This window comes from Triturus cristatus, chromosome 1_1 (genome assembly GCF_964204655.1).
Source record: "Triturus cristatus chromosome 1_1, aTriCri1.1, whole genome shotgun sequence".
Classification (NCBI taxonomy): Eukaryota; Metazoa; Chordata; class Amphibia; order Caudata; family Salamandridae; genus Triturus; species Triturus cristatus.
Window position 1 is genome coordinate 54,511,772 of NC_140579.1, and position 22,890 is coordinate 54,534,661.

General features: G+C 44.0%; 1 protein-coding gene across 26 annotated transcripts in view; it reads left to right on the forward strand.

Moving 5' to 3' along the window:
* The window catches only part of LOC146869369 (stAR-related lipid transfer protein 3-like), a 138,585-nt gene that overhangs the window by 35,379 nt on the left and 80,316 nt on the right, over positions 1 to 22,890 (forward strand). For 21 of the 26 annotated variants that reach the window (XM_085653461.1, XM_085654540.1, XM_085653293.1 and 18 more), the window contains one exon: positions 20,860 to 20,937. The exons of the other annotated variants lie outside the window; for them this stretch is intronic. In XM_085653461.1, coding sequence (XP_085509587.1) covers positions 20,860 to 20,937 — 78 coding nt within the window. The remainder of the gene's footprint in view (positions 1 to 20,859; positions 20,938 to 22,890) is intronic. 26 annotated transcript variants of the gene reach the window in all.

The window sequence follows — 22,890 nt, forward strand, 5'->3', positions numbered from 1 at the left end:
ATGGATGGATGGATCTTGCTTGCAATTTGTCCTTCCTCTCCTACGCTCACCTCTTACTCCCTGCCTGGGTCATTTTGGGCCTGTGTGCCCCTCGCTTTCTACTTGTCATACGCCCTCTTTACCCTCTGCCTCTTTCTGTAACAACCTGCTGTCCCACCACCAAGGCCTAGGTCCTGTTCTTCTTCTTGCCCCCCAGTCTGTCCCGTTCTGTAACAGTCTGCAATCCCACCACCTAAGCCAGTTTCCTGTTCTACTTCCTCCCTCACCAGTTTGTCCCTTTCTGCAACAATCCGCTGTTCCACCACCGAACCCTGTGTCCTGTTCTACTTCCTACGTTCAGCCTCTGTCTCTTTCTGCAACAATCTGCTGTTTCACCACCGAACCCTATGTCCTGTTCTGCTTCTTGCCCTCCACTGTCTGTCCTTTTCTCAAAAAATCCACTGTCCCACCTCCAAAACCCCTGTGCATCTTGCATTCAGCTTCTAACCATTTCTGCAGCATTGTGCTCTCCCACCACTGAAGCCTTTGTCCTGTTCTGCTTCTTGCCTTCCAGTCTGACCCTTTCTGCAGCAATCCATTCTCCCATCACCACAGCCTGTGTCCTTTTCTGCCTCTTGCCTTTTCCGCAACAATCTGCTGTCTCACCGCCGAGGTTGGTGCCTTGTTCTGCTTCTTGCCTTCAGCCCTCTGTCCCTTCCTGTGGTCCCACCGCCGAATTTGGTGCCCTGTTCTGCCTCTTGCCTTCAGCCGTCTGTCTCTTTCTGCTCTTTGGTGGGTGCCTTTGAAGTAGAGAGGATCAGATATAGTACAGGAATGGATAGAGTTTGTAAATGTATTCATATTTATTTATTTATAAAGTTTTATATAGCGCAAACAAGATCCCAATGGATATCAGAGCGCTTTACAATGAAACTAGAACTGGAAGGATAATAATGTAACAACAACAAGTTAAAAACACAAATGATCATAAGGTGCACGAAAATTCAAATAGAAGTTATGTTAAACAAGGTACAGTGTAACAACAGAGGGACACAGTATGACACACAAAAATAAAAATGTAGTAGTAAATGTTGAAACAATGGAAGAAGGAACAAGGACAACGGGCCAAGGGGCTAGCCCAATTATTGAAGGAGTTTATTCATCAGGAATCTTTTGACTTCCAGTTTGAACACCGTTGTTCTGGAGATTCTGCGTATTTCTGGAGGAAGAGAGTTCCATATCTTTGGAGCCGCGCCAGAAAAGGCTCTGTGACAGGTTCTCTTTTTGTTAAGGATAGGTGGTTTCAAGAGTAAGGTAGTGGCGCTTCTGGAGGCTCTTGCACCACAAGATAGTTCAAGTTTTTGTGCCAGGTACCTGGGCGTCTTGAAGTGGTTAGCTTTGTGCGTCATAGTGGCAATTTTTTGCTGGATTTGTGCTTCATAGGGGAGCCAATTTAGAGTTTTTAGGACTGGCGATATGCGTTCATTGCGTTTGGAGCCTGTAACCAGTCTAGCAGCAGCATTCAGTGAAGCCCTTAGCGGAGCCAGGGTGTATTTGGGTAGGCCACAGAGGGTGGCACTACCGTAATCTAGCCTCGGTAGGACAAGCGCTTGAACCACCTGCTTGAAATCCTTAAGAGGGAGGAAAGGTTTGATGTTTCTGAGTGTTCTTATCAAGTGGTTTGCTCCTTTACATGTATTGCTGATATGATTTTTCATATTCAGGTTCTTGTCCATAGTGACTCCTAGAGATTTGGCTGAGTTTACGATGAGCGGAGTGCAGTTGAAAGCAGTGAGGTGGCTCAGCCACGGGTCAAATTGGGGGTGTAATTCTGAGGGGAGACGAGCAAGAATTCTGTTTTTGAGGTGTTGAGCAGGAGATGGTTCTCAGTTAACCAGTTTTGAGTATACATTAGGATGGTGTTAAGTGATATGAGGTTTTCCGGGGATGAGATTTTCAAGTAGAGTTGCGTGTCGTCGGCATACATGTGGAAATGAATATCCATGGAGTTCAGTACGTTAGCTAATGGTTCCAAGAAAAGGTTGAAGAGGATAGGAGATAACGCAGATCCTTGGGGGACCCCCATGAGAACAGGCGAAGGCCTGGAGAGAGAGTGATTTGCCTTGACTCTTTGCGATCTGTGATGGAGGAAGGACGAGAACCATTGTAGCACGTGATCACCATAACCCATCCTGTTTTGCAGGATGGCTAAGAGGTTGTCATGATTGACCGTGTCAAAAGCAGAGGAAAGGTCAAGGAGGATCAGGAGCTAGGATTCGTTTTGATCGAGAATCTTTAGAATGTCATCCAATACATGAATGAGGGCCGATTCAGTGCTGTGCCCCGTCCGAAAGCCGGATTGATGTTGGTCTAAGAGCTGGTAGTTCTCAATGTGAGCACAGAGTTGGGACTGAATGCATTTTTCAAGGAGTTTCGCAAGGGTGGGGATGTTGGAGATAGTTCGGAAATTATTGAGGTCTGTCCTATCAGCGTTAGGTTTTTTTAGTATAGGGGATACTTGAGCTGCTTTTAGGCAATCCGGGATTGTGCCTTGTGAAAGAGACGCATTTACAATCCTTGTCCGGGTAGGGATGAGTGCATTCTTGATTTCCTTGAAAATGGATGGGGGTAACGGGTCACTGAAGTGGTTGGAAGGGTTGATATTCAGGAGAATCTTTTTGATGTCTTGTTCACTGAGTGGGGTAAAGGTGTCCCAGGCAGCATTGTACTTAGGGATCAGGGGGGTAGAGTTGAGCTTTTCAGAGAGGTCAGGTGGAGAGGCTGCCCTGGAGGAGAGGAGTACATCCTTCTTAGCAGCGAGGTCAGAGGATATAAGTTTTGATTTCTCAATGAAGAAAGAAGCAAGATCGTCGCAGGAGGGTGGACTGCTTCCAGGTTCCGATAGGTTTGGACCTACAATTGATTGCTGTTTGACCAATTCGAAAAGTTTCTTGGGCCGGTTTGCCGCTTGATCTAATTGGTGTCTGAAATAGTTAGACTTGGCGTTCCTGATTTGTTTGTAGTAAAGGCTCCTAGCGTCTCTTAGGAGTTTAAGTTGGTGCGAGGAGGGATTTGATCTCCAGGAGCGTTCAACTGCCCTAAGGTTGCGACGTTCCGTGTTTAGGTTATCATTATACCACGGTTTGGATATTTTTGTTAAGGCATTTGTATGTTTGAGTGGAGCAATGTCATTCATGTTGGAGATGGTCACATTGTAGGAGTCAGTGAGTAACTGCACCTCAGTCAGGTCCACTTGAGAGGAGAGGGCAGATGTACAGTGGGCGGCTAGCTCAACAGGGTTTACTAGTCTGAGGTCCCTTTTCCATATCTTTGATTTCGTTGGTTGGGCTTCCACACCTGTACCTCCTTGTTGATAAAAAAAAAGGATGCAGTGGTGGTCTGACCAGTCACATGGGGTAATAGAGTCCAAGGTGACGGTCTGCCCTTTCGAAATAATGAGGTCAAGAATTGTATGTATGTAGGGTCAGCGGCCACACGTGCAGGATTATTGCATCTGTGTTTGGTAACAATCGTCCCATCAGTTTTCTGGCCGTTGTTTTGGCTGCCCCTGCTTTGGTAGCTACTGTTAGCCCTCTTTCTCTGGTTTGTGCCGCTTTACATGTGCTGTGGCCGGGTGAAGCCGGGAGGTATTCCAAGTGTGGTACCGGGCAAGACAGTGTGCAAGTGAGGCAATGGAGTACAACTGTGCTGAGTTCCATCTCACCTTACCAACACAAATCGCACCATAGCACCAACAGATACAGCCAGGGCTTTAAGTGGCTGGGCTAAAAAGCAGGTGCTGAGGCTCTACGTTTTTGCCCTCAGGGTGAAAAATAAATCTTAACTCTGCAGCAGTACCACCCATCACTGCCTTTGAGGTAACCTTAAAGAGACTCGTTTTAGTTCTTTCGGTGTCCTCATTAGAGAACTGAAGCATGTTCAATATTGTATACAACGAAGCCATAGTTATTGCTATTTATTTTATACAACTAACAACCATTGGCAAAGCCTATATCCGTGACGTCTTGTATGTGTAATGTTACTTGTATGATATATCTGCATACAATGGCAGAAGCAGCAAAATACCAGTCGGACGCCAGACTGTGCTAAGCAGGGATTTTTAGCTTGCGTATCTTTAAACCACGCCCTTAATTACATCGGCCATGCACGTTTGAGATACCCCCCCCCCCCCTCCCGGCACTAGGCATGGGCAGCTGTCCAGGGCCCGCGCCTGCTCCCAGCCATGAGGCCTTGCACCTTTAAAGACTCCAGAGTTTCGAGGCCCATGGGGCCCCCTAAGAGTTTTCATTTTTTCTTTTATTTATCAATCTCCCCTGCTGGGGGCCGTGGTCTGGCCACGAAGGAAGATGGCCGCCTGAATGTGAGGCTCCACTGCGAGGGGGACCCTTGACGGAGGCGGCGCACTTTACACCTCAGCTAGGATCACCCCTGTGACGGCTATGCCTTCCTACAGCAGCGCTTTTAAGAAGTGCAGGTACAGCACCTGCCCATTTAAAGCACTCGTTCCGGTGAGGCCTGCTTTCTAGGACGAAGTGAGGTGTTACCCAGGGTAGCCAGTGTGCAGGAAGATCTTCTAATACGGGGAATCTTTCTAGAAAGATTACCCTTTACAGGGAGGACCATAGCAGAGCTGTGCAGAGTTCATGTAGCTGGCAAGGACACACTTCATGCCATAGTCCCTTTGTGTGAAGTTTCTGTGTGTTGTTTTGAAGGCTCCTGCAACACAATGCTCTTGTGCCTTGGGTGGAAGATCCCTCATGGCACAGTACTCGGGCTCTGGATATTGTGTTGTGTTGAAAGCCCTCGTTCCAGTGCCCTGTTAGTGTGTTATACCCATGTCTGCATCCTCATGAGACTGGACAGAGGAGACACAGCAAACCTCCTTTCCTCCTGGACCTCACTGCAGCATTTAACATGGTTTCCTACCCCATGCAACACTACAGGATATCTGAATTCAAAGATGCGTCCGCATTTTAGGTCTTGCCTAGCGATGCAGCGAAGCTGCTCGCTAGCGAGATCTATTGTTGCCAACTTGACTTTGGAAGGGGGACAGGAGATGTGCACTTTCTCAGACCGGCGATGTGCACGCTCACGGCGTGTGTATCAGCCTGCTCCAGGACAGCACATGGGCACGCGCATGGCGTGTCTTTCAGCTTGCGCCTGGAGCTTGCCCCGGGCAGCAGATGAGCATGGCAGGCGTCTCTAAACTTTCAAGCGCTCCCACCCACCGCGCGCTCACCTGGACAGCCCCATCGGCCTGAGTTGGACACGCACAGCTTCTCTTAACTTTCGAGCGCTCCCGCCGCGCGCTCGGCTGTACTGCCCCATCGGCCTGAGTTGGCGGCGGTTCGGCACTTTGTGCACGGCTAAGGAGAGGCGCTGTTTCTCACTCCGGAGGGACTCCGCTCGCGCCCTGTCTCTGCCGACATCCTCCCAATGCGCTCGAGGCTGAAGGCGGGAGGCTTCTGCAGTCCCTGTGTACTTACGAGGCGAAGGAACAAGGTGCACAAAAAGAGGTAGGGTTTGTTTCAAATAAAGCATAATTATAACATCACTGTAAACGATTGGCCCAATGATGACAGCGCAGGAAATCGAATAAGTGCTGTTGCTCATTAGTTGACTCGATTCCAAACGTGTATGGCGTTTTTTTTTACTGAGGAGATGTGCACGCGTACAGACACGCGATGTGCACAACTCCTGTCCCCCTTCCATCGTTGCAAGCCTCACGCAGTTTCACTTTGGTAATGTGCACGCATGCTCAGTTCGGGATGTCCTCAAGCCCCGGTGAGTGACGCGCTTTCACTTGTTTGTCTTGCATCCGCTAATCTGGTGTGAGAGCGCTTGTAAAGCAACACCTATGTTTTAGTGTATTCCAATACCCCAAGGGAGCCCACAGTAAGTGGCACTGCTCCAGCCCTAAACTGGCCTATCCACATTGCAAAGGGCCGGCCTGGCCCGACTAACACTGCCCCAGAGGGATCGGCTTCACATGTGATTAACCAGCCTCCAGTTCGTTCCACCTATCCGAGGCATCATATTTCACTGACCTTGGCCCAGCCCTACCCCTCTTTTTAAGTGAGATAAAAAACGGGAGTCGCTCATAGAGGTGTGACCGCTGTAATAAAGGGCGTGGCTTAAAACACAAGCTAAAAATGTGTGCTTAGCATAGGGTGCCGCCCGAATGTTATTTTGCTGCTTCTGTCCATTCATCCAGATATATTACACAACAAATAACATTACACCTACAACAAGCCCGGACTATTGGCTTAACGTTGCTTTCCACCCGCTGCTTTTCTGTCCGTCACTTTCCCCCTGTTGCTGCTTCACGTTTTTTTAAAATTCCGTTACAAGCGCACAGCTTTTTGTTTTATTAACATTGCTTTTCACCCGTTTTTTTAAATTCCTTTACGAGCGCTGCGTAGGTCATGCCGCCTTCCTGAACAGCAATGGTAAACTCCCTTGTTTTCAAAACGGCCACTCGCAGACACACTCTTCATGTACAACAGGATTCGTGGGGTTATTTTGTTTTATGGCTGGAAAAGATAGCGTTTAGGTTTTTTAAAAAAAAAATTGGTGTTTAAATAATTATTCGCTTGGAAAACGGATTTAGACTTCATTGTCATTGCAATTTTTGCCATGCTTCAAAAAACATTCGTATGCTCCGATTGAGTGTGTACTCAGAAGTACCCCATGGCACAATTAGGCACTGACTTAAGTGATTCCCGATCATCGTGCACTAAGTAGTCGTCCCCTGGCCAAAGCAGGCGCCTACTTCTGTACTAAGAGTGAAGGTATGGTTGGCGGACAACTCTCAAACACGTGAACAGGGGTGACGGAAAATTTACGTCTTATCTTACCAGATTAATCATGCAAAATCTCATATTTTACAAACACTCTCTCGCTTCCATCTCGCTCTGGCTCACAAACACACTCTACACATAGGCGAGCGCTTCCTCCTACTGCCACATACCTTCCTGCGTATCTCACCAGGTCGCTCCTCTCCAATCCCCAGCTGTCCTTGCACCCCCTCCTGTGTCAGCCAGCCCTGCGCTCTGCTGACCCCCACCATATTCTTCCAGGACTACAGACTTCGTTTCCTACCCTCGCCAGGATGAAGGCATCGCAGCAGAACCTTTCAGCCCCTGACGCCCCCTCCATACAGCTACTCCCCCCCCCCGTATTCCTTACCGCTACGCCATACATCGTGCAATGCCTTGCAGCGTGTCTCCAGAGCTCACGGGGTGCTCAGTGTACCTCTGCCCAGGTGGCCGCTCAAGGACGCTTCGGCCTCTGATTCAGACTCGGAGCCTCAGCGCGGATAGACGGCGTGTCTTCTCTGGCGATCTTCATCTTGCGCCGGGACAGCCGATGTGCACGCTCATGGCGTCTCTTGCGCTCCCACCGCGCGTTCAGTTTCGTTCCTGCCCTCCAGCAACTTCCAGACATCAATTAAAATGTCAAGAGAAGCCCCGTCATTAATCTGCTTCCTAGAAACAGACCGGAGGTTTCTGTAGTGGAAAGTTTGATTCATCCTAAGGCAGCGCAGAGGGTTAAACTGCCTGCTGCTAAGAAAGTGTCCCACTAGTTTTTCTATCCTTTGACGTGCGATTTACCTATTTTGTTTAAAAATGTTTCTCCCCATTAGCGAAAAGTACTGAGGGTAGTCTTATGGGTAAGCTCCTTTTCTCACAGAAAATCAGAGAGCCCAGGGCGCGTTGGACACACAAGAGCACTGGAAGAAACAAGGACGTTACACAGGACACCGTTGACTCTTCTCACTTTCAAAGAACCAAATGCATCTCATATTTATTTATTCCCACAGAACCAGCGTAAAGCAGTTCTTTATTGCACACCTTCACCTCTGCAGGGTGGGCTGTGCTTTTAGCAGTCTGCAAGGCTTCTGAAGCATTGGTGCAAGAAAAAATGAAAGCAGTTCAGGCAATATGAAAGATTTGTTGATGTAAAACGGCATTGTTCTAGGGCTGGAAGGAACGGACTCTGTTCGTCTTCAAGTGCCACCGTCACTGCTTTGTCATTAGCTAACCAAGTCTGCCAAGGGAAACCCAGATGTCTGCCTTGCGATTGTTTACAGCATACCAAGTGAGTTTCCATATTGACTACAGCCCCAACCCCTGTCTTGCCTTACACTATAAACACAGAGGATGCAAGCATCAAGGACTGCCAAAAGTGCGCCTCACACATTTTTACATGCAGGGTAAATTCCAGGTCAACCTGTGGAATCACAACTAACAAGCATTTGCAATGCAATAGGTCTCGCATTTGCGAGATTTTGAGCTATTGGCATTGTAAATGACAACGCCTTTTATTTATGTGTTTTGAAAACTTGCAAACGGTGTGTAAATACGCACTTTGTACTTATAGAAGCAAGGCTGGCAGTAAGAGGTGCAGTTACTGCCAGCCTTGCTTCTCGTAAGCAAGGACTATAAGCACCGCTTGCACGTTTTCAAAACACATAATTAAAAGCATTGTGGGATACCTTACTGACTCTCTTTCTGTAAAGTCCATGCAGTCTCCCATTGTTTGGGCTCTTCACCTTCATGGTACATGTATGTATGTGTAGTTTAAACTATTTAAACCAGTGTTTCCTAAACTGTAGGTCGTAAGCCACTAGTGATTTTTGGTGAGTCGTAAAAGTCCAAGCTATAAATTAAGATGCCTTTAAACTCTGAAGTGCGGCAAATGTGACAAGTTAAATACAAAGGCAGTAGTCAAATGTCATGCTGTATCTTCTGACAAATTGCTGCTTATGCTTTTAGTTTGCGCCATTCTTGAAAAATCGTTTGAAAAAAAAAAAAAAGGGGCTTGGAGCCCGCCCATTACTTACCTTTACTTACCATTAGTTGGATCCCACGTCACTCTTGTTTCCTTTCTTACTGTTGGTCAACTTCTCCTCTTGCCTCCAGCTTCCTGCTTGGCTTCACGTCTTCGACCTTGCTGTGGTACTTGGACCAAGTACTGCTTCCGGCAGCCTGTGTCCTTCCATTGGTCGAGCACTTTTAACAAACATATTTTTTTTAACTTTTCAGCTTCTACATGCAGTTGGTTGCTTGCCCGTCCCTACCACCACCGCACTTCTTTTGCTGCATGCCCCTTTCCGTTCATGCTGACCTGTCCCTCCCACCACCTCATTCCAGTCGTAGCATGCCCCTTTCTCACATTTTTGTTAGTCGTAGCTTGTTTTATATAGCACAAAGTCGACTTGAAGCGCTTTACATGTGCGCCGGTTACATTACACAAGGACATATTCGTTTTAACAGGCACATGGAGATTAAGTTATTTGCTCAGAATTATAGGATGTTGTGCCGGCACCGAGGCTCAAACCTGGTTCTCCAGCTCCCAAGTCAGCAGCCCTGGCCACAACGCCACAGCCTCTCTATGTTCGGTGTTCCAGATTTCTGTTATGTATAGTTTTAATAGTAAACTCTATGTCTCTGCAAATTTAGTGGCCTTTCAATAGAAGATGTGCTGCCTGTTAATGAGGGCACTGGCAGACGATGCTTTAGTTACATCAAAAAACCACCTGCCTTATGTCCATTAAAGCTAGGTGGGCCGCAAAAGTTTGTTGTTCTAAAAAGTGGAAGTGGTTCTAAAAAGTTTGTGAAGCTCTTAACTAGACAGTGGTTAAGTGACGCACTACTGTGCGGTAGACTTGCCCCTACCACATCTTTTTTTTTTTCTCTCAAGCTTTCCATAACCATGGTTTATTTTTGTCTATGTTGCTTCTGCGTTGTGTGGATTCTGCACATACTTGCATTTGTTCCAAGCTATATAGATGGGTGCCTATAAATAGGTTTGAATTCTTATCTGTGTTGCTGTTTGACTGAATTGATATGTTAGTCTACATGTTTGTGTGAATATATGGATGTCTGCATTTGCATTGTTTGTGTATGTGAATATGTGTGTCCTTTGTTAATCTGTGTATTGATAGTAACAAATTGTTCTGTGGATTGGTATAACTAGTGGCGCACACTTAAATTGTCAGAAAGTGATGTGGTTTGATCTGAGCACTACTACACTCCTCTAAACGGAAAGGTGGCCACCAAACCACCTTAGTGAACTGTACAAGCTCAATACATTGAAAAAAACGCCTTTGAGCACACCGAATCAAAGAGTCCACTGCAATTATATCAACAATCTGTCCTTTAATATAATCTTCATGTTTCCAGTTTTCACCCTTTGAGCCAAGTCTTTGAACTTTTAGCTAACTTCATCCGGGCTTAATATTAACGATTAACTGTAATGCTACCATTGAAGATGGAATTCTTCATGTGCAAAATGCTATATTTCATATCCCAATAGCACCGGAGAGTACTCCTGATATTGTTACAACATCCTTATATTGGTAGCATTACAGTTAGTTGTTTATATTAAGCCCTGATGAAGGCGTGGGTGATATGCCATCTCGACGAAACATGTGTTGTCAAAAAGGTCTACGACTTTGCTCAAAGTGTGGAAATTGCGGGCATGAAGATTGTATCAAAGGATGGGTTGTTGATCTAATTGCAGTTGACTCTTTAATTCTGTGTGTTCAACTGTGTTTTTTCTGTGTATCTATACTGGTTATCTCTGTGAATGTTTTATATCCAAATCTATTGTGTGGTTGAAGGTATGTAGAAACCCTTCATCAGAGAAGTGTGTGTCTGGGGATCTATGGGATTACCACAAGCCTACAGACCGAAACAGCGTACTAGCTTTTTCAAGCTTCCATCCATGAAGTCTTATCAGGAACCTGCCTTTATCCCAGTTCATCAGGATTCGTAGAATTTGTTCTGACACTGAGAACAGTTCCACTGAATTACTTGAAACTTCTAAACGGTTTTCAGCAAGGGGTTACCCCCAGGAAGTTCTTACGAATTGTTTATCGAAAGCTATGGCTAAACCTCATCAGGATCTCCTAACACAACAACCACGCATTCCTCAACAACGACTGGTATTTGTGACTAAATTTTCAACCATTTCTCCCGACATAAGGAACATCATTAATTCCCGTTGGGAACTTCTACAACAAGAGGAGGATTTTCATGACCTGTTTCAACATAAACCCTTGTTTGCGTATACTAGAGGAAGAAATTTACGCACTCTCTTGAATTCCCCGGTCATCACTAAGGAACCAACTGTATACCATGGGACGAGAAGATGCTTATCTTGTATTCATTGCAACAATGTAATCACAGGGAACATGTTAACCCATCCTTTATCTGGCATGAAGATACAGCTCAAACATACCAGCGACTGCAACACAGCTAACGTCATTTATTGCATTAAATGTCCTTGCGGAAAAGCATACGTAGGGAAAACCGAACGAAAAATTAAAACTCGCATAACTGAACATAAATCCAGAATCAGACACAAGAACACTACCTCAAGCCTTGCAACTCATTGGACCGAGGCCAAACATACGATTTCACAACTGCGGTTCCAAATTATTGAGACAATAAACGTTCGACCAGGTTTAGATGTTACCAACATGCTGTTACGTAAAGAAATCTACTGGATCCAAAAACTACATACTCTGACCCCATCCGGTCTTAATGATCGTCTGGATATGTCATGTTTCTTATAATAAGTCTTTCTAAAGTAAACCTCAGGATTCCCTCAACACTCAATCTCTTCTTCCCATATCATCTATATCTTCTTTCAATTACACACCTGCGTTTGGATGCAATAGTCCTGGACAGTCCTCTGATCTCATTACTCACTCTCCATTTATCACACTACACTTTTAGGTTTTTGACATTTATTATCTGTACCTCAACTATCACTTTCTGGTTGCGGAGCCTTCTTTCTTCCCATGGAGTTTGGTCTATATATATTTTTTACACCAGCTATCTTTTTTCTTCTTTACAGTACCGTATGCCTTTGAGGGCAGTTAGTTGTCCCGTTCCCTTTTGTATTCCTTACTTACCGTATTGTATAGATTGACCTTGAAGCCCGACATCGGGTTCGTTTTTGACATTTCTCCCCCCGTTTTTTAGTAGTTTATTATCCATCTTCACTTATCCCCCATCGTGTTTCTTATGAGGTAGCTTCATGATTTTATCCCTATTTCATGTGCACTAGTAGCATTAGACCTTTACTATTACATCATGGCGGGACTCTCGCCTGTCCTGTTTCTATCTTTAATATGGTCCACATAGAACGTCACCCACTGGAGCCGTCCTCCCTTTTTAGTCTTTATCTAGCGGCTTTCTGCAGTCTCGCGAGTATTCCCTCCAGGTACCGGTCCTCACCTGATCCAACGGTTCGCGCTCTTCTTCTCTGACATCCATGTAAGTTTCTCTCAATGTTTTTTCCGCATAGCTTCGTTTGTTTTCAAGGCTGTTTTTCGTTTGTTTCATGAGACTGCCCCATCATTCTTATCCATATATTTTTACGTTTTTTAGCACAACACCACTTTGTTTCACCACGCGATCAGCGGTGGGTAAGTGGAAAGCCACGTTCCCTCATATCTTATCATTTCGTTTACCCAGCCTTTTTTCCACAATTTGCACCGTTGTTTCTCCCGCAGAATTATATCGGCTGGTATTTACGATTTTGCCCGCAATCTTCCCTTCAATGCGTTTCTTTTTGGTACATTAGTCGAGGTGAGTCCACCTCGCCATACATACCTTTGAATCACCTTTTCCTCCTCTCATATTTTCCAGTAGAGTACAAATCATCACTTTCTTGATTATCACCACGGTGTATGACTTTTTCTGGTGGCGTGGTTCTTGCTGCCTCCATTTCAGCACAGCAAATTGTTGTATTCACACACTGCAAAAACTGGGTCTTGTCTCACCATTGATGTAGTGTGGCTAATAGTTTGTTGAATCATTTGCACTGGGTACAACCAGTATGTGTTTGATTATTAGTAATGTCAATCATTATTGTGTTTTTGTTTTTAGATTTCCCCTGACGAAGGGACGTGTCGGTCCTGAAATGCATTGGGCTCATCTTTATTCTCTCGTGTACTAAACTGTGTTAACCAAAAATGTACCTTGTTTGTTTATTGACATATGTTTATCAGCATCAGGATACACTACAAGTGAGGTATTCTGTAACAAAATGAATTGTATGTATGTGTGTGAAAATGATTTACATATATGAATCAATATATGTTCACTGAATTCAATTGATCTGTTTGATTACTTTGCATCTGATAAGGTGATTAATAATCAAGGGTCATAGTTACCCCTAGCACTGTGCGCAGTGGTGACTACCGCATGGTTAGTTTCTTTTTCTTTCAGACATTATGCTCGATTGACAGCGAGCATACCACTGCAGCACCTTAGTCACAAGTGATAAAATCAATTTTCTATCTTGAACAAATAGGAGTGCGCTGCCTCCCCGTTTTTTTATCTGATTGCACTGTCTCAGCAGCAGCACCCATCCAATCAACATGTCTTTTGATACTATTACTAATATCACAGACAATAGAGCTAACACTAGAGCTTATACTTCTGATGAAGCAACTGAAATTTATGCCCTTATTCTAGAAGTCAAAACTACTGACACTCATGGTGGAACCATTACTCAACAACTACGTCAACGTGAATTCATAACCAGGAGACAGCTTAACCAAAAATTGCACGCGTCAACTCTTGTTCAATATCACAAAGCCAAGAGGATCCCCAGAGGTTTACGTCTAGCTATAAAACCAATGTCATTTCGATTTAATCTCAATACAAGCTTTATGGATAAGTGGTACGCTATCCTTAACAAATGCGCCTTAGACCTCATACTGTTGATCATAGAGGAATTATCTAAAACCATCAAAGATCTTGAGGACGAAATATACTCTCTTAAAAGCGAGCTACAGATGCGTATGGAGTCTGATTCTTGGAAATTGCAACTAGAAGTACTTAACTAGAAACTCGAAGTATGAAAGAGAATTGCAAGAAGGCAAATTACGCAAGTATAGGCGGGACACGATTGATTATAAACTGAATGAGGTTTATACTTGGGCCGACATATACACCCGAAAGCGGTTTGACACTAAGAAAACGCCAATATCTTCTGATGAGAGTCTAGTCTCAGACAAAGATACAACCGTTAGCCGCACACCAGCATCAGCCATAATTCTCTCTCAACAAGCTGGACCTTCTACCTCATCTGTCGCTACGGCATCAGGCACATCAACTTCTCCTCCTACTCCTTTTTTAGCTCAAGCTATGGATCATGGGCGTCCTCTGGCCCATCTAGATCAATCCAAGCAAGTACAACACGAAAAACACGCAGAGGGAAAGGAAGCAGGCGGAAAGTCTCTACGCAGTGGGAAAACAGTAATCTAGTGATCAACATTTCCTCCTATACACTCAACGAGCATGAAACAACCCTCCTTGGACGGAGATTGTCATTTGTACCTACATCCCACACCACCTCTCTCCAAACACAGGGTGAATTCTTTAAATTCATGCGTACCATCAGACTGAAAAAAACTTTCACCAATGTTGTAGTTTCAGACCATCAAGAAACTGAACAGACTCAGTTGCGATTTAAACCAAAAAGCACATTTATGCCTCCAACTTCGCATAAGACATTGGATACTTTTGAGACTCTAGTCAACAAAGATCTTGAAAAACTCAATTATCGACCAAAAAACTACAGCAATGTCTCTAAATACGATCGCAATATTATTCAAAATCTTGCCAACAATCCATCGATTACTTTGCAACCTGCTGACAAAGGAGGGGCCAAAGTGGTTATGGATACTGAGTATTATCATCTTAAAGTATCATCACATGTTTCGGACACTAACACTTATATGTTACTTCCTTTTGATCTCACTGCCCAACTTCAAGATATGCTTAATAATCTCCTTAAGGTGGCATGCGACAACGAATGGATCAATGACGCTACACACCTTTACCTAACGACTACTAACCCACGGAGGCCTCAATTGTATATGATCCCTAAAATACACAAGGACCCTAATGACCCACCATTTCGTTCAATTGTGTCCGGATGTGGCTCCATTTTTGATCCCGCTGGGAAATTCTTGGACTACTTTTTACAACAGTTCGTCCAGAAGTGGTGTACATACTTAAAGGACACGACACATTTTCTACAGATTTTACAACAAGTTGTGATTGATCCTCAAAGTTCCATTTATTTATGTACAATTGATGTAACAGCACTCTACACCTCAATACCGCACACAGCAGGTCTCGATGCGGTCGAATGGGCGCTTCTCCAAATGGAGGATATAGGCATTGAGAAAATTTTCATTCTTCAACTCCTCAAATTTTGTCTACATAACAGTTACTTTGAATATCAACACAAATTCTTTGCACAACTCACAGGAATATCAATGGGATTTTCCGGAGCACCAGCATATGCCAATATCTTCATGTCGCAATTCGAGCAGGATAACATCATTGCCAATCCCACTTGGTGGTCTCGAATCATTCTTTACTATCGCTACATTGACGACATCTTCCTCATTTGGAACGACTCCGAGCTATCTTTTACCACAATGATTGAGTCTTTGAACAGCATAAATCCACACATCCAACTCACATACCAAATTCATAAAGACACCATACATTACCTTGATGTGCAAGTTGTGAAAACATCATCCAATCATTTTCAAACTACCGTTTACCACAAGCCTACAGACCAAAACAGCGTACTAGCTTTTTCAAGCTTCCATCCACGAAGTCTTATCAGGAACCTGCCTTTATCCCAGTTCATCAGGATTCGTAGAATTTGTTCTGACACTGAGAACAGTTCCACTGAATTACTTGAAACTTCTAAACGGTTTTCAGCAAGGGGTTACCCCCAGGAAGTTCTTACGAATTGTTTATCAAAAGCTATGGCTAAACCTCGTCAGGATCTCCTAACACAACAACCACGCATTCCTCAACAACGACTGGTATTTGTGACTAAATTTTCAACCATTTCTCCCGACATAAGGAACATCATTAATTCCCGTTGGGAACTTCTACAACAAGAGGAGGATTTTCATGACCTGTTTCAACATAAACCCCTGTTTGCGTATACTAGAGGAAGAAATTTACGCACTCTCTTGAATTCCCCGGTCATCACTAAGGAACCAACTTTATACCATGGGACGAGAAGATGCTTATCTTGTATTCATTGCAACAATGTAATCACAGGGTACATGTTAACCCATCCTTTATCTGGCATGAAGATACAGCTCAAACATACCAGCGACTGCAACACAGCTAACGTCATTTATTGCATTAAATGTCCTTGCGGAAAAGCATACGTAGGGAAAACCGAACGAAAAATTAAAACTCGCATAACTGAACATAAATCCAGAATCAGACACAAGAACACTACCTCAAGCCTTGCAACTCATTGGACCGAGGCCAAACATACGATTTCACAACTGCGGTTCCAAATTATTGAGACAATAAACGTTCGACCAGGTTTAGATGTTACCAACATGCTGTTACGTAAAGAAATCTACTGGATCCAAAAACGACATACTCTGACCCCATCTGGTCTTAATGATCGTCTGGATATGTCATGTTTCTTATAATAAGTCTTTCTAAAGTAAACCTCAGGATTCCCTCAACACTCAATCTCTTCTTCCCATATCATCTATATCTTCTTTCAATTACACACCTGCGTTTGGATGCAATAGTCCTGGACAGTCCTCTGATCTCATTACTCACTCTCCATTTATCACACTACACTTTTAGGTTTTTGACATTTATTATCTGTACCTCAACTATCACTTTCTGGTTGCGAAGCCTTCTTTCTTCCCATGGAGTTTGGTCTATATATATTTTTTACACCAGCTATCTTTTTTCTTCTTTACAGTACCGTATGCCTTTGAGGGCAGTTAGTTGTCCCGTTCCCTTTTGTATTCCTTACTTACCGTATTGTATAGATTGACCTTGAAGCCCGACATCGGGTTCGTTTTTGACATTTCTCCCCCCGTTTTTTAGTAGTTTATTATCCATCTTCACTTATCCCCCATCGTGTTTCTTATGAGGAAGCTTCATGATTTTATCCCTATTACATGTGCACTTGTCCTTAGTAGCATTAGACCTTTACTATTACATCATGGCGGGACTCTCGCCTGTCCTGTTTCTATCTTTAATATGGTCCACATAGGACGTCACCCACTGGAGCCGTCCTCCCTTTTTAGTCTTTATCTAGCGGCTTTCTGCAGTCTCGCGAGTATTCCCTCCAGGTACTGGTCCTCACCTGATCCAACGGTTCGCGCTCTTCTTCTCTGACATCCATGTAAGTTTCTCTCAATGTTTTTTCCGCATAGCTTCGTTTGTTTTCAAGGCTGTTTTTCGTTTGTTTCATGAGACTGCCCCATCATTCTTATCCATATATTTTTACGTTTTTTAGCACAACACTACTTTTGTTTCACCACGCGATCAGCGGTGGGTAAGTGGGAAGCCACGTTCCCTCGTATCTTATCATTTCGTTTACCCAGCCTTTTTTCTACAATTTGCACCGTTGTTTCTCCCGCAGAATTATATTGGCTGGTATTTACGATTTTGCCCGCAATCTTCCCTTCAATGCGTTTCTTTTTGGTACATTAGTCGAGGTGAGTCCACCTCGCCATACATACCTTTGAATCACCTTTTCCTCCTCTCATATTTTCCAGTAGAGTACAAATCATCACTTTCTTGATTATCACCACGGTGTATGACTTTTTCTGGTGGCGTGGTTCTTGCTGCCTCCATTTCAGCACAGCAAATTGTTGTATTCACACACTGCAAAAACTGGGTCTTGTCTCACCACTGATGTAGTGTGGCTAATAGTTTGTTGAATCATTTGTAATGGGTTTCATTGGGTACAACCAGTATGTGTTTGATTATTAGTAATGTCAATCATTATTGTGTTTTTGTTTTTAGATTTCCCCTGACGAAGGGACGTGTCGGTCCCGAAATGCATTGGGCTCATCTTTATTCTCTCGTGTACTAAACTGTGTTAACCAAAAATGTACCTTGTTTGTTTATTGACATATGTTTATCAGCATCAGGATACACTACAAGCGATGTATTCTGTAACAAAATGAATTATATGTATATGTGTGAAAATGATTTACATATATGAATCAATAAATGTTCATTGAATTCAATTGATCTGTTTGATTAATTTGCATCTGATAAGGTGATTAATAATCAAGGGTCATAGTTACCCCTAGCACTGTGCGCAGTGGCGACTACCGCATGGTTAGTTTCTTTTTCTTTCAGACATTATGCTCGATTGACAGCAAGCATACCACTCCAGCACCTTAGTCACAAGTGATAAAATCAATTTTCTATCTTGAACAAATAGGAGTGCGCTGCCTCCCCGTTATTTGTCTGGGGATCAGGCATAATTTCATGTGAGGTGCGTGACACCACGTGACCACAGAAAAATTACTTGAGTGAACATAGAACTTTGAACACAGTTCACCTAGGTACGTGAACTATCAATATGACTATGCACAAAAGCATTGGCCATTTGTCTCTTTTTAATACATCCATGTTGGTTTATACTGTTATTACAGATTCTATTTTTAGCGTCGCCCCAGCGAAAATAGTAAGTGCCCTGACCACACCGTGTCACTCATCTTATCACGATGAGGTGTAGGGTGCATGACCACTTATGACTGTAAGACGCTCTCAAATCATTTTGACAATTCTTTTGATTCAGACGTGCATCTTTTGAGACGTTTCCCATTTCTTTATTTATTTCAGATTACCCCTGATGAAGGGATCCAGAGTCCCGAAATGCATTGGGTTTTGTTGTTTTGTTTGGGCAAAGTGTGTAATGTTTATATTTTGCAATGGTCTACTTCGTTTTTGTAAGCATCACATATGCTGAAAAATACATGAAGTTTGAAATGCTGTAATGTGAAAATCATCACAGTGTAATTTTTTATTAATATTGCATAATTTTGTGTACCATACACCAATTTGTAGTGCACGTTGGAGACCTAGTCGCCTGATAGTCGAAAGGCCATCGCTGCCTCAAGCTCAACAAAGGGCAGTGTCTGCAGTGTGTGCTTGGTCTGTAGCTTGACAGTGCATATTGATAGTTGATTGGTTGTGATCCAGAAGTAGTGAGTGTGTGTACAGACAGGTCAGCAGTGGTGAATATGTGTGCAGTTGCAGTGAGTCAGTGGCGGCTGCTTTAACAGCAAAGTGGTGTGCCAAAGCAAACGCCGGGGGTTGGGGGGCAGTAGGTGGTTGGAAGGGGAAATAATAACATTTAAACACTTACCTGCCGCTGCAGCGGCCACCTTGGTGCTCCTCTCCTGACCTTGGGCACACTGCACAGACTCCTATGGGCGAATCACAGCGCTGCTGTCATGCTGGTTATACAAGCATGAGAGCAGCGCCATAATTGGCCTGATCGGGGTGACCTGACGCTTGCTCAGGCACAGGGAGCCTGTGCTATTTCTCCATTCGGCTGTGCATCACAGCTGGGTTGGAGAAATGTAAGTGCGCATGTCGGTTTGGCCGTCCTAAGAAAGCCGGCCAAACCGGCATGCGCACTTACAGTGCAAAACTCTCCTCCCTGCAGCTGAGTGACGCTCTGTCAGGATGGTTCTGCCCCTGCCCTAAGGCTGGCAATTAACTCAGTAAGAAAAATAAAATGATAATAAACTGGTTTTATTATCATTCAATTTTTTAGTAGGTGACGTCTCTCCGCCATAACTGAGGTGCTGCCCCTGGTGAGTGTGTTGGGCTGTTCTCAGTCGCATTGTGTTCAGAGCTGCAGTTGGGGCTGTGATACTGCATCAGCATGTAAGAGACCAACGCAGGGTGGAGGGGCCTGGACACCGGCTGGCGGTTTCCTTGGGAGCTTCAGGTTCTGAGAGGTTTCGCTTCTGAAAGTGTGGTAGGAGATGTAAAGAAGCCACTGCTATGCGAAATGCCCAGACCCTTTCGATCTCAAGTGTGGAGTGGTGTAGGTTTGAGAGATGGCAATGGTAGGACTTGGCGCGCCAGAAGATATAGGCTGCCTCAGACATGGCAAATAGTTACGGCAGGCCTCCCTATCCATTTGTTGGAGCAGCATGGGACATAGCAGAGTCCCTCAAACCACTTGCATACCCATCCATGCTTCACTACCTTATGGCCTACAACCTTATGGAAAAGGAAGGAGTGCAGTGGGTGCTAGCTGTGAGGATGTGAATCCTCCTATCCCTCTAGTGAAGGTAGATAAGCAGTTATGTCCCCTACAGGGGAAGAATATAAGAAGGGAGATCATTCCAGAGAGGTTGTGGAGCCCCTGGGGCTGGACTGAGTGTTGCAGTGTATCTCAAGGCAACATTATGAGTGACCATTGTGACGGATGGCCCTTTGGGACTAGCCGTGTTAGGTCTCATACTTCTACATATCATGGTTTTCCTGTAGTTGGCGAGGTGGCCTCTTCGGATAACTCTTGATCGAGCACAATGGCTATAATAAATATTCAACCATGGCACCCAGTCAACACTACTGGGATCTGCCCCCTTGGGTAGACACCTTAGTGTACATTTGGTTATTTGGGATGGACTTAGTATTCTTTTCCATTTAGCTTTCGATGGAAGACAATTTAAAAGAATTGTACATCTTTTAAATGGTCCTACTTATGTCTAATGTATTTAAAACCAAGAAGAGAACTGTGCCTTTAGTTGGGGCTTTAAAAGGGTTTTGTTAAGTGATATCCTATATATAGGTTGATTATCTTAGTATTTACAAATGCCAGTGACGATCATAGGTCTCTCTCAAAGGGGTTTCATGTACGATACTCAGGTGTTAGTGCCTTGAAACACTTGTTGACTGTGCTCAGGTTTCTCATGGCAAGCTTAATCTTGTAGTCTTCATACAGTTTCACCTCTGATTTCCACAGCCCTTATGACCCATTATTGTTGTTGTTTCTCATCCTCAGACCAGTGATGGGATCAAGGAGAATCTGAGGAAGGAGATTTTGGAGTATACGTTTTCAAGCTCGTTCTTCGATATATTTGTAAGTGCGACCTGTTTTAAGGTCTGAGTTTAATCAAGACCTTTTAATTTTACTACCATTATACAGATAATATACTAACTTATGGGGCCTTCAGCCAGCCCTCTTCATCCTTTGGTCGTGTGTAGTGGGTGGAATAAATGTGCATGACTCCACAATATACATTATGGGGCAATGTGTGGGCCACTTCAGCCATCAAGTGCCGGCACGCTGCCCTTTCGCAGATTCACAAGGAGCACGTCCACACAAACATTCAATCAATTAAGTGCCAAGGACTGCTATTGCACTGTGTGCTGTGACATCCAAAAAAGATTTTGCTTTTAGCCAATATTTTCTTTATTTTGTTAATTTTTTATTTGAGAGCCCAGCAGTTTTCCCAATAAGGTTTTTTAATTTTTTTTTATTTAAAAAACAGGACAATGCAACAGTAGCATTGACAAAGCAAACAGACTGGCGACAATGCCTGTCCCATTGACTTTGCCAGTGTTTGCTTCCTCATTCCTTAATTGTAGTAATATGCAACAGCAATCAAAATCTACAGGATTTATTTCCCAAAAGCGGAAGAAAAGAATGCAACATGCAGAACCCATGATTAAAACAATGTATATTCCGATATCTTTTCTACGTGTTCACTACATACAATTTGTTTCACTGTGTTCCTGTTTTTCAACTGAGTTTAGAAGCAGAATACTCCCTCACCTCTCTGCATTGCTCCGTTTTTAATACTTAATTCCTACTTACTTTTCCTGCCTCACTTTTGATCAGCCATCGGTTTCTGACCTTTCCCCATTATTTTTCTCAATTCCCCTCACTTCCTGTTTAGCGTTGCAGGAGAAATAGAAAACAGACTACTGCAACCTATGCCCCATTCAAGTGTTCAGGTTTTCTGTTTTCTGTTTTTTTGCATAAACAACATTATTTTTAACTTCTAACGGTTCATTTTTGAAAACTTTGTGTTTACATTTTTTATATTTGTCTTTGCATTTATCTTTGCTTTGCCTCGTCCGGTGCCTTGAAGCTGTTTGTGCTAAATAAAGGAAGTAAACTAATCTGACCTGTGGATCCTTCCAGGTGTGCGTTAATGTCCCCTTTTTAGGTCTTAGCTGTCGAAAGCAGCGCATGCGCTGCTCGCGGCATTCGAGAGCTTCTTGAAATCAATGCATATTCTGAAGCTCTCGGTGGCGGAGTTGAAGACCCGCCCATCGTTTTAATTGGTTAGGGTCATCTTACCTGCAAAACGCTGGCTTCTGATTGTAAAGGAGGCTTCTTAGTCCCTCCTTGTTGCTGCCATGTCTCCTTTTGGCCACGCCTCCCGGCATTGGATCGTTTACTGGCGGCGTGACACTCCATTATTTGTCCCCACGCACTTTTTTCTTCTCACTTGGCTTAAAATCGCCAGTGAATGTTTGCAGGACGCGATTTGTTCCAACAGGTAAGTTTCATGCTGACTTCTCCATGGGTGGGGATTTGTTCCATTACTTTTTGACTCTCGCGTGTTTATTTTCGCATCGCGCTTTCACTTAAAGTGAAAGCGCGAAGCAAAATATACACGCGGCTGCGTTTGCATACAGTTTGTTAGTAGGATTCTGGGTTCTGAACAGAGGTCGCCCTGTGCCCTCTCAGTCTTTGAGCGGCTCTCCCGACACACCCGCAAAGCTCTAGGCGTTGCATGTTTGTTTTTGTTTTTATTATATATGTTTAGCCGGGTGTATGTATTGTGATTGTCTGGTAGCTGATGGCCTTCCGCGGCGCTGCGAGGGAACTGGGGGACATATGAGTGGTGGCGTGGCTGGATCCGCATCTTATGGTTTCGCTATTGCATTAACTTGTGTTTGAGCGCCCTCTAGTGTGCCTTTTGCACTCCTTTTTACTTGAACGTGATCCTGGACCACACTTTCTGAACGAAAAAGCCATAAACTAGAAATTCAAATGTTGTTGTTGTTTCAGCAAAGTAAA